At 41.3% G+C, this 12,563-nt stretch overlaps 1 protein-coding gene across 2 annotated transcripts in view; it reads left to right on the forward strand.

Annotated features, from left to right (window-relative positions):
• The window catches only part of LOC115355050 (plexin-B2-like), a 182,799-nt gene that overhangs the window by 127,791 nt on the left and 42,445 nt on the right, over positions 1 to 12,563 (forward strand). For both annotated transcript variants that reach the window (XM_030045683.1, XM_030045684.1), the window contains 9 exons: positions 24 to 559; positions 796 to 1,122; positions 1,472 to 1,610; positions 3,365 to 3,510; positions 3,619 to 3,798; positions 4,574 to 4,708; positions 5,491 to 5,591; positions 6,815 to 6,941; positions 9,127 to 9,286. In XM_030045683.1, coding sequence (XP_029901543.1) covers positions 29 to 559; positions 796 to 1,122; positions 1,472 to 1,610; positions 3,365 to 3,510; positions 3,619 to 3,798; positions 4,574 to 4,708; positions 5,491 to 5,591; positions 6,815 to 6,941; positions 9,127 to 9,286 — 1,846 coding nt within the window. In that variant the 5' untranslated portion in view covers positions 24 to 28. The remainder of the gene's footprint in view (positions 1 to 23; positions 560 to 795; positions 1,123 to 1,471; positions 1,611 to 3,364; positions 3,511 to 3,618; positions 3,799 to 4,573; positions 4,709 to 5,490; positions 5,592 to 6,814; positions 6,942 to 9,126; positions 9,287 to 12,563) is intronic.

The raw sequence follows: 12,563 nt of genomic DNA on the forward strand, positions 1-12,563 counted from the left end.
ATCTTTTTCTCTCTTTCCAACAGACATAATGGAGTGGTGGTGGGCGTGGCGGTGGGCCCTGGTCACCTTGGCAACCATTTACCTCAGCCCTTCCCATGGTGACGACGGCCCCACCCCTGTTTTGGAGTTCATCTCCGACACTCTGATCAACAACGTGGTCGCTGACCCCCATACAGGCCGGCTATACGTGGGCGCCGTTAATGCCCTGTACCAGCTGGACTCACAGCTCCGTGTTGAGTCCCGCACTGAGACGGGACCCAAGCGGGACAACCGGCTGTGCACACCGCCGGTCACCGCAGCCTGCGAGGAGGCCGTGGACACGGACAACTACAACAAGCTGTTGCTGGTCCATGGAGCCAAGGACACCCTGGTGGTCTGCGGCAGCGTCTTCAGAGGGATCTGCTCGCTGAGGAACCTGAGCAACATAGAGCAGCTGCTCTATTTCAGTGACACCAAAGGGGAGAAGTCGTATGTGGCCAGTGCTGAGGAGAGTGTCTCCGTGGTAGGGGTGATGTCCTACTTCACCTCCAGGGAGGGAGATAACTTCACAGTGTTTCTGGTGAGGAGAACGGCAACATTTCATTATGGTTTCAGGGGTGCTTGATGGGGCTCTAGGAGGTTCTCAACAAATGAGCAGTGGCTTAATCTTGCTTTCAATTAATTCAATAAAAAATCACCATGGCCTGTATGAAGCAATAAACCAAGGAATTTAAATGACTAAAATGAAAACAAGAAGCAGATGACTGTGAATGTTTTGCTACTATGTTTCAGTAATAAGTCTTGTCACCTCTGTAGGTTGGCAAGGGATATGGCAGCCACGACAGCACCAAGCTGATCTCCACCCGCATCCTCCAGGACTATGGTGACTGGGTGGTTTTCGATAGCATTATTGAGGCCTCCGCCGTCCAGGCCAATCCCTTCGTGCTGCGGTACCTCCACGACTTCCGCTTTGCCTTCAAAGACAACAAATTTGTCTACTTCCTGTTCTCACGGACACTGGGAATGCAAGACACAAAGAACTTCACCTTCATCTCCAGGATGTGCGAGGATGATCAGAGTTATTATTCCTACACCGAACTGCAGCTCAACTGTAGCGCCACAAACAAGTACAACAAAGCTCAGGTAATGATCATGAGCTCTCAGGCAGCGGGTGATCTGTTCACATTTTTGTTCATGGTTATGAGCCAGCAGTGACTGGCAAAAGTACATTTTGACATTTTGCATTTGGATGAGTTTGTCTTCATTAAAAACTTTTTTAAAAAGGTCTCAGTTTTGACCCATAAAAATTTCTTCAATTGGTGATGAAATTGGACTTGATACGCTCTTGGTAATATACATTCTTGATCTTCAATCAGTTTCCACTGAGGTCGTTGCAGACTAGTTTTGCGTAAGAGGGCTAGTAAATGTAGAAGTGAATATCTAACCTTCAGTCCTTCTCTCCATATATCTGTGTCTTTCCTTTGGCTCTCAGGCTGCCTATGTAGCAGCACCAGGCGAAGCTCTAGCAAGGAACATGACTGAGTCAGGTCAATACGGGACAGTCACCACCTCGGACAAGGTCCTGTTTGTTACCTTCACTTCTGATGAAGACCCATCCACATCAGCCCTGTGTATGTATCATCAGCATGCTGGAGGACATGCTGGAATCCTGCGGTTATGCCACGCTTTGTGCTTGTTTGTATAATTCTAAAATCTTTAGTCTTGAAATTCCCAGTGTGCAAACTTATAGTTTCAGGATCTTATGGTTCCTGTGCTGTTAAGAACCTACATTATGTAGAGATTATGTAGGCTTGGGAATGCAGCTGCAGGGTTATCAGATGGATACTCTGAATAATACTACATTCATGCACCATTAGAGGAATGGTCGATACAAGCTTCCTGCTAGAATATACTCTTCACCCCAGCTTTCAGATGGTACATACCACTACAAAAAGATACTACATGGAAATTTCCTTTTGTTCATTGCACTTCCTTAAAGGACCATGCAAATCATGCAAGGGTACTAAGATTTCACAACATATAATCAAAATCCCTTGATTTTTTAGTTTGAATTTTGCTTGAAACAGCTACCTTATAATATTCTGCTTCTGCAGCTAATAAAGTCGTCAACAGTCATAAACCACGGAGTTGATAATTGGCTGTGTGAAGCAAATGTTTCCCTGGGGACTATTTTCCAGTGAAGGGACTGTTAGTCATTAACACAAAGCAGTGCTGCTGCTTTTAGGAAAACTTATGTGGACGACTTTATTACGGTGTTTGAATACTGGTATGATGAAAGTTTGAAGTCTCTGAAAGTTCATTTTCGTATCGTAGGCATGCATGGAAACCAATGGCTGGAGAAAAAGGAGGAAACATAATATTGCAGTTCAAAATTTTGATTACTTGCTTTGGGAAAGAATTAGCAGAAACGTGAAGTTTATACATTTTGCAGATATTACACTTAACATGCAAAATCACTGGCATGGTCCTTTAACCAGACATTAGAAACAATGAAATACCTGTCATCAAGTCTAGTGTATGATATACAGGTGCATCTCAAAAAATTAGAATAGCATGGAAAAATTCATTTTTTTCTGTAATTTAACTCAAAAAGTGAATCTTATATTTTAGATTCATTATACATAAAATGAAATATTTCAAGACTTTTTTGTTTTAATTTTCATGAGTATGGCTTACAGTTGATGAAAATTAAAAAAAAAATCCAGTATCTGAAAATATTAGGATATTACATAAAACCAATCAAACAAAGGATTTATAATGCAGAAAGGTCGACCTCCTGAAAAGTTTGTTAATTTAGGCAGTCAATGCTTGGTTGGGGCTCCTCTTGCATGAATGACTGCATCAGTGCGGTGTGCCATGGAGCCCATCAGCCTGCGGCTCAGCTCAGGTGTTATGGAAACCCAGGTTGCTTTGATAGCGAACTTCTGCATGTCTGGTTTTATGAAATATTCTAACATTTGAGATACTGGATTTGTGATTTGCATGAACTGTAAGCTGCACTCATCAAAATGTTAAAAAAAAAAAAAAAAAAAAAAAAAAAAAAGGCTTGAAATATTTCATTGTATGTGTCATGAATCTAAAATATATGAAAGTATTACTTTTTGAATTAAATTACAGAGAAAAAAATGAACTTTTCAATGATATTTTTATTTTTTGAGATGCACCTGTACTCATTTCAAAAAGAAGAAGAAGTCACTGCAGAATACTTGTTTGGATTTGTGGTTGGCGTTGCAGTTTTTCTTTTCTGTAAAACATGAGCTCAGATGTATCACTCACCAGGTTTGTGTGTTTTTGTGTGATATACTATACACGGCACTTGTGCATGCTTCTGTTACTATTACAGTCGCTTTGTTCCTGTTTGTAGGTATGTATCCTTTGCACTCCATTAACAAAAGGCTTGTGGAGATCATAGGAGCCTGCTACAGCGACAACGGCATCATCAATGGGAAGTCTGCTGTCTATTCGCCTTACTCCTCCAAGTCTGAAGAACTCTGTACCAACAACAATCGGGTGAGGGAGGCAGTGTGTGTGCTGAAGGAGACAGAAACATTGGCAATGGTGTCGGTAATCTTGTACTGAAATGGACCTGACACTCCCATTCTCTGTCCTTGCCGTCAGAAATCCATCGTGACTCAATACACGTGTGGAGCCGAGTTCCTGCCCTCCCCGTTGGCCAGCAAGGCCGAGTTCGCTCTGGCCACTGAGCCCTCACTGGTCCGCAAGGGTCATGTGACCAGTGTGTCTGTGGCCGTGGAAACAGAGCACGCTGTGGCTTTCCTGGGCACAGCCACCGGAGAGGTAACAGGCTGACTGACACATCAGTCGGCATTTTTCAAGCTTTCCACCCCTCTCTCCTTGTTGTTTTTATTTTTGTCTCTTTTCATTTTTTTCTTCTCTGCTTAATTTCTCTCGTGTATAACTGTCTTGGCATGTCTGTCTTTTTACCTGTGTGTCTGTATGTCTCCTCTCTCTGTTTGAACTGTCTTTCTGTGTATCTACAGTGAACAGCAAAAGTCTTAAGGCCCTTTCAAATGTTTTAGTTTTATCTCCTGGAGGCCTGAGGAGGTGTACATAGGAAGTCTCCCTGCAGCCTCAGTGAGCTTCAAATCTTTGCTGAATTCCTGATGAGCTCAGATGGTAGAGACTTTCCCAAACAGACATACTGCAGCTATCAAAGCCAAAGATACTTGTAATAAGTATTAATTGGAGGGTGTGTACACTTACTCATCCAAGAATTTAATTTGAGAAATTAGCCCCTATAAATTTTGCCTTAATTGGTTCTTACATGTCAAAAGTAAAGTGAAAAACTCTGAATTAATTGGATTTCATTTCTGGCCTCAAGGCAGTAAAAACTAGAAAGTTTGAAAACGATTATAGACCTCTGATACCACTGATTTAAAGTTACATTATGTTATATTTTATGTAAAACATACTCCCAGCATGTGTCAGAAACAGAGTAGCTGCCCAACTTCTACTGATAAGCTGCAGATTCACTCTATTTTCTCAAAAAAGTACAAATACAGGATATTTTGCTGGATGTCCTGAAATGTTAAGAGGATTTGTATTGCTGTAGGTGCTGAAAGTACATCTGTCAGCTCACCCAGAGGTGTACGGAAGAGCGCCGGGCGACGTAACAGGAGACAGGGTCAACAAGAACCTGCTGTTTGATTCCAGCCTGCAGTACCTGTACATCACCTCCGAGAAAAAGGTCAGACTCACTCAACCACGGAGTGATGGATTCTTTTATTACCGTCCATCTAACACCTCAGCGTTAACCACATAAGGTCAGGGATTCAGTGATTCTTTCTCGGTCTCTTTTTCATTTCATCTATCAGGTCAGGGGCTTAATGAGTCTTTCATTTATTCTGTCTGTCTTATTTGATCATTCATTCATTCATTCATGCACACACCACTGCATCCCACACCTCTGTATTACCATGCAGAGGTCACTCATCGATTTATTCATTCATTACTCATCTCTCTCTCTCTTTGTCCTTTATCTTTCTTTCTCTTGTTACTTTTATCTTTCCAGTTCTACCGCTCTTTCCTTCCACACTGAAGTGAAATTGATGTTATTGATTTAGAAATGAATTAATTAGAGTGCGCTTCAAGAGGGCAATTTACTTTGATCAAGTCAAGTGACAGTACTTGTGCTTGTTCCATCTGCTAATTTAAATTTATTAGATTGTTCTCGTGTCAGAGAGGAGATTTATTTCCACAGCTGCTTGGAAAGACATATAGTGATTCACAAATAAAATGACCTTCCCAGACCGTCCTGCGATAAATTATTATGTGATAAAGAAAATCACATGTAAAGCCCACATTATAAATTACATTGCCTCTCATCAGATTACGTTATCAAGTGCTGCACGGTCAGGAGTGAAATGAAATGACAAATGGAGAAAGACAAAGACAATAATGAAATGAAAAAAGAAAACAAAGATCTATGGCACACTGTGAAGAGGATGATGAAGTGTGTTGTTACTGTAGATCACCAAGGTTCCTGTCCAGGCCTGCCACCTGAAGACTGACTGCCACTCCTGTGTCTCTATGAAAGACCCTTACTGTGGTTGGTGTGTCCTGGAGGGACGGTGAGTCACTTTGTGTGTGTGTGTGTGTGTGTGTGTGTGTGTGTGTGTGTGTGTGTGTGTGTGTGTGTGTGTTAAGTTTCAACCAGTATTGGTTTCTGATATGAGATATTTTGTGCTGATGTTCAGTATCTTCATATTTGAACACCATCACACACTAACACTCTCCATTCAAGCCCAGTGTGATGAAAATAAAAAACATCATTATGTGTCATAATGTCATAATATGTGGATTAAATGTGACAAGGATCATTTTAACATTAAATTCTCCCTGTCTCTTCCATTTGTTGCAAGAATTATAATGGTGTGTTTGGTTTTAATAAGCGGTTACCATGATCATTTTAAGACGTTAGTATCGTCACTGTAAACAAATGAGACCCTTGCTGAGTAGCTGTGCAGCCTCCAGTGGCCTCTTTAAATTGTGAGCCACCACATCAGACTCATTGGAAAATCTGTTTTATTATTTTACAGCACACAACAGGAAGAGGAACTCTTCTTTCAGCATAAAAAGGGCTAAAGTCTTAAAGGGATAGTTCACCCATTTTGAAAAATGTGATATTATGTCACTTCCCCCCAGCTGTTCTGTAGGACAGTAGTGGTGCTATCTTCTGCTAACTGTTAGCCTCCTGCCACTGAAGTGGACTTCCCCCCAGCTAACATTCTTAAAAACAACTGCCTTAATCCACTCAAAGAAGCTTTAACATCACCTTAGAAGTGTTGCGTTCTAAAATAGTATTTTTCAAAATGGATGAACTATGCCTTTAAGAGTTTCTGGCAGTGGCAGATGGTTGAAAGAATGAAAGGCTGGCTCAACATGTACATCCTGTGCAGTAAACAGACATCAACAGAGTTTGCGGCAAATGTAGTCTTCTTTCGAAGACCACACACAAATACCACTTGGTGTGACCTAGAGGCTACCAGCTATCCTGAGATTGATCTCATTTGTTTGTGGTAATTATACCCAGTTATGGCAATTAGCTCCTGCAATAGAGTGATGGTTGCCCTGCCTGACAATTTTGCTCTTTTAGTATGTTGAAGTTGCTGACTATCCCATCAGTGAATGGCCTGCTGGATTGCAGCTCTGGCTGAGTAGAGATTTCACTTTGGGAAAAGTTCACATCTTCTCTGTCCGAACACTCAACCTGACAAAGCTTGATAATATTTGATTGCAGCTTTAATCAGTCAGTACTGGTGTTCAGCATTGTCACTGGTTGGCCGATCCACAGGTGTACCAAGAAGTGGGAGTGCGACAGGTCGACTGAGGACAACACCTGGCTATGGTCACCCAATCAGCAGTGTGTTCAGATCGAGGCCTTCAGCCCCCCCAACCTCAGCTGCAAGAAGACACAGCAGGTGCCCGACCAAGAGATCAAGCGTGTGTGTGTGTGTGTGTGTGTGTGTGTGTGTGTGCGTGTGTGTGTGTGCATATTTTTCCTTCTTCTTTTCCTTCTCTGGAGTGGAATTCCCCCTGAGCTGAGTTGATTCTTGCTGAGCTTTGCTTCCTTTAGCCCAGTCGAACCTCCCCTAACTCTCCACAGAGTCACTTCTGTTGTTCGCTCTCGTCAGCAGCCTTTCAAACGGAGGTTCTGAACATCTTGTCTGCGCACCCCCAGGGTTCCTTTAGGGAGTGACAGAGGAAAAATGAAACGTTGCTAGCCACATGCATTTTTCATAGACTTTGAATTTATTGAATAGGCATTCACTTTTAGATCAGCATTCTCTAGCTGTCAGCTGGCCGGTTCACCTAAGATGCCACAGAAAGTTATGTGGTGCTGCCACGGAAATGGTGCGCAGTACCCAGAAAATTGCTGTGTCAGCAAAGCAAGACATCATTTCTCTGAATCATGCATGAGCAAAAGCACCAACAGAGCTTATTTCCATTAGGATTAGACCAACTCTCCATAATGGCTTTTTACTTTAAAAGTCAGATATCAGTCACTCAATGTCTTCATCACTGATATAATGGAGGTTTTGTCTTGTTGTTAATTATTCATTAAAAGGCTGTAATACATCCCATAGTTTCCCATCCCATTAAGTACAGCGGGTTGAGTTACCTAAGGAGCTGGTATACCTTAAAATAAACTGATTAGTCTGCATTTTAGTTTTAGTTATAGTGGAGAGCTTTAGTGATTTTAGTGTCCTAATGCCGTTTCAGAGGTTTTTCCACCCTGAAAAGAATAAAATCCACATGAAATACTGAATATGTGGAGGTGGGGGGACATTTTTTTTGCTCACAGAGATGGTCAACCTCTTTAAAGAAAAATAAAACATTAGATTTGAATTCCTATTTCAACATAAAATTCAAAATGAAAATGCAACAGAGTTTTATTTTTTATTATTATTATTATTTTTTTTTTTTAGATGAGCAACCTGATGCTGCAGCTTTCTAATACTGAACTGATCAAAGAGCCCATTTCTCATCACCCCCTTTGTACTGTTAGACTAGAATAGATCTGTTTGGGGTTTTTTTGGTTTTGTTTTGACTCAAGGGAAGATTATCTTGCACATAGTAGTGCACAAAAGCAGAGATGGGACATGTGGTGCTCATTCATTATGCAGTGAAGACAGTAGTTTATGTTGGTGTTGCTGCATTCAAAGAGCTTAATGGCACAGCAGTCAGACATTAACCAGTTTATGTAAAATAGCAAATCTTTTTTCTTTTTAGCTGTGAAATATCATGATTTTAACCAAAGGAGAAAGCGGTCTTCTGTATGGAGAATATAATGTGGCGATCAGAAATCATAAAGCATCATTAGATTGATATAAGTACATTGTACATGCATGAGAAGTAAAATAATCACTGATAATCATAAAAATATGGCCTACAGTGTGCAGCTTTCAATTCCTAGAAACAAACAAAAAAAAAAACCTAACAAAAGCAGAAAAGCCCCAGGTGAATTCATTTCAGAGCTTTTTTGTTGCTGAAGTTGAGAAAGTTTCAAAATTAAAACTTCAGCAGCTGAATTTAACTGTTGAGGTCAGTAGGGAGTAATGAATGTTTGAACAGCACAGTTGAATAGCAGTTATTACTGCACTACACACACACACACACACACACACACACACACACACACACACACACACACACACACAATCACACACTAATACCCACCTACATATATGTATATATGCACTCTACTCAACACGCTTGCATTCAATCAGTAACTTGTTAATCCCATCCTCTCTCTCTCTTTGTCACTGTTGAACATACACACATACAATGACACACACATATTTCCTCCTTGACACATTCAATGCCTCTCCCTTCTGTGCACACACACACACACACACGACTGGTTTCTTTGTCTTATGTCTTTGCGACTGCTGCCAGCAGAGGTGTGATGTGAAATATAATTACTCCTCTGTTCTCATTTTGTTTCTCATCTCTCCCTGTCTGCCTTTTGACTTTCTATGGCCCTCACCTTATTTCCTCCCCTGGTATTTTCCTTAATTCCTGCTTTTCTCCTTTTCCCTTCCCACTCTAATCCTTTCTCCCTGCCTTCCCTCCTTCTCTTCTCTGGTCCTGTTCCCTCTCCAGGTTGAAATCAGCGTCCCCGCCCTCCCCAGCCTGAGGCCGTCCGACAGCCTGGTCTGTGTCTTCGGCACCTTCCGCAGCCAGGCCGTGACGATGCATGACACCCAGGTGATCTGTGCCCTGCCCGACCCTGTGGATATCCCGCCCACTCCCGACGAGCAGGGTAGGTGGTCTGTCACATGCATGCACAAGGGTCTTTCTCATGTTGTGTTTCGAATTATATCCAATGACCAAAGTGCAGTTCTCAAACAAAACTAGAAATATGGCTCTCAGTAGGACACCTGTGCAGTTTTGAAGAGCTGCCACTTCCACTTTTGTCAGTTTGTACTTTTCATGTTTCAATTAAAGGTAATGTTTTTTGTTTAATAAATTCAAATATTAAACAAATATCTGTGTGTTGTTGATGTAGGGAGTATTTCTTTTGCTGGAGTTAGGCACCTTTTCTGCGATAGGCCACGCCCACCACCACACTCCTTGTAATAAAGCATTATGTGATAATGCCACAATTTACAATAACTCTTCAAAATGTAATTTTTTTTCTCCCTCATTTTGCAAAAACACTCACATTTTGTGATAAGCTGATACATTTTGTAATAAAATGAATCTGTAATAATTCAGTGTATTATGTAATAACATGCCACAACTGATGTCTTCATTAAAATTAAGGGCCATTATTTGCAGTACCACTTTACAATAAAACTACCCATATAAAGTGTTTATGGATGATTTAGGTTGTAAGGTCCAGATCCACCAAGCACATGTAGATTGGCTGGTGAACTCCCATGATCCCTGTAGTGTCTGTGCTTGGGTAAAGAGTTGGTCCACTGTTCCATGATCAGGAAGGAACCTGCATTGTTCCTTCTGAATCTGAAGTTCGACAAGTGGCCAGAGCCTCCTTTCAACGCCCTGGCATAACCGTTTCATTAGGAGGTGACATCCTAAAAGTTTGCACACCCTTTTCGGTCCTCCTTTTTAAAAATGGAAACCACCTCCCCAGTCTGTCATTCCATAGCCATGACAGCCCAACAAGATCCATAGCCTTCAGCATTTCAGGGTAGATCTGATACATTCCTAGCGTCTTACCACTGTAGGGTTTCCCAGCTACCTCAGTGACCTCTGCCAGGGAGCTGGGTGACAACCCCCCTAAATCCTCTAGCGATGGCTCCTCCACAGAGAATGTGTCCATCAAGTATGGAAGTTCCTCAAAGTGTTCCTTCCATCACTCAACCACAGCCTCAGTCGAGCTCAGCACGTGCCTGTCCCCTGTTGAGAACAGCTTAGGCAAGGCTTCCTCATGGCTTCCCTCCCCCACTGGATATTACACCTCTACCAGAGACCTCTACTCCCTTAGTGACGATGGATTAATCTGTGCAGAAAAATCAGCTGCTTTGAAGTCTACAATTTGTAGTCTTGTGGAAAAAAAATGTCTGGATCAGATGAAGGGACCAGGTGCGAAGATGAAGGTGAAGATGAACCTTCAATCAAAGGGTCAATACGCCCGAATCAGTGAAAGGTATGTCCAAAAAAACATTGGATAACTCAAAGCATTACCAGCTCTATGAAGACAGATTTGGAAATAGGCCTATTCCATAGCCCATCAGGGCCAAAGTGGTCTGACATCAGAATTATCTTCTTGACATGGGAAAAATGGGAAGATTAGACATGGTCATGTCACATATACTCGCAAAAAGAAGACTGAGATTGCCAAATCTTGGAAATAACTATTATGTATATAGTCCCTCTCAGGTTTTGTGGAATGACAAAAGAAGACAATTTAATGGAGCAGTAGTAGATTAGATGTAAGAAAGTGGATGTCTCCCTTAAGAGTATACTATGGAAGGAAAAGTAATAAGATAACAAGTCCCTTAGTAAGTGCTCTCTCCAGGGTCAGTAATCTAACCACCACTTTGGATTTCAGGGGCTTTGGAATGGGCCTACAATATTTCCAGATATAGCTTTATTGAGTTGCTAACTCTCGAAGTTATCCCATGTTTTTTGACATTTCTTTGTGGGCATGGGCGTGACTTGCATTGTGTGGGCGTGTGTCAGAGGAGCTGTTTTGGAGTCTGTAAGATGCAGTTGCATACTCTTAAAAGTGAGCAGTCAGATTTAAGGGGGCATGACACACTTGTTTTTTGTTTTTTTTTAAACACCAGCACAATTAGAATTAAGCAAATAAAAAGGTGTGGCACCTAACCTAAATGAAAACAGAAGTTGTGGCATGTTATTATATAATGCAATGAATTATATATTTATCAAAAAAGTGCAACCCCTGCATTATGTAATTAGCTATTAAAAATGTGACAATCTTTATTACATTTTGCTTTGAGCAATTTTATTACAAAATGCTTTACTTCAAAAGACTGTGTTACTACATTATGCGATGTTACACTCCCTTTTTGCCAGTCGTCATGAAAAGTCAGTCAGTTCTTCCGTGGCTCATGACACAGCTTTCCACAAAATCTTAAGGTGCGCCATGAATCCCTGCATAGACTATTTGTCATTTTGTGATTAGGAACACCCACCGTCACACCCCTTTTAGACCAATCAGCATGAAAAGTTAAACAGCTCTGTCTTGGCCCATGACTAACCTTCCCACAAAATTGTGTGCAAATCCATTAATAATTTTTTGAGATATCTGCTAACAAACAAACAAACAAACAAACAAACAGACAGAATGGAGCAAAGGCATAACCCCCATCCAACCCAGTTGGCACAGGTAAGAACAAACAAATAGTCTTTGTGAAGACATTGCATCACCCACAAATAATTTAACAGTGTCTAATATAGCAGTCTATCTTCTGTAGCACAGTTTGCCTCAGCTATCTGAATTCTGGAAAAAGAAGTGGAAAAATCAATCCTCAGAGCATCTACAGTGAAACTGAGGATCAGCTTGTCTTTAGATGATTTTACCAGAGGAATTTCAGATGTGGCAGTTGAACAAGGACCTAATGAAAATCCTACAGACTGTTAGAAAAAGCCGCACATGGATATGCTGGTCCTTCTTGCATGGCAGAGAAGATTTCAAATGAGAGAGACACCTGAAAAAGATGCCTGTGCCGTGGGTGTAGATCCGTTTGGTCATGTTTTAACTGAACGTGAATGGTGAGATAACATAGACTCAGGTTGCTGTGACACAGAGGACTGTGTCACGGCAACCTGAGTTTTAGCATTTTAGTCCAGATGAAATGTGCATCAGTTGTTCAGATCTGAGTCAGAGCCCCAAAATTGGTATACATATCCATTTTGATGCCCTGAACATTTTTCTTTCCTCCATTACCATTAAATGGTTTAGCCTCCATATCTGCTGAACTGGCCATGATAGGATTGAGAAAATGTTACCCCCTCCCATATTTTGATGGACAAGAAATGCAGTAGTGCTCAGGAAAACATCGTAAACTGTTCAGATCATCATATAAATGGCCGTTTCAGTGACACTG

Source organism: Myripristis murdjan, chromosome 23, assembly GCF_902150065.1.
Source record: "Myripristis murdjan chromosome 23, fMyrMur1.1, whole genome shotgun sequence".
Taxonomy (NCBI): Eukaryota; Metazoa; Chordata; class Actinopteri; order Holocentriformes; family Holocentridae; genus Myripristis; species Myripristis murdjan.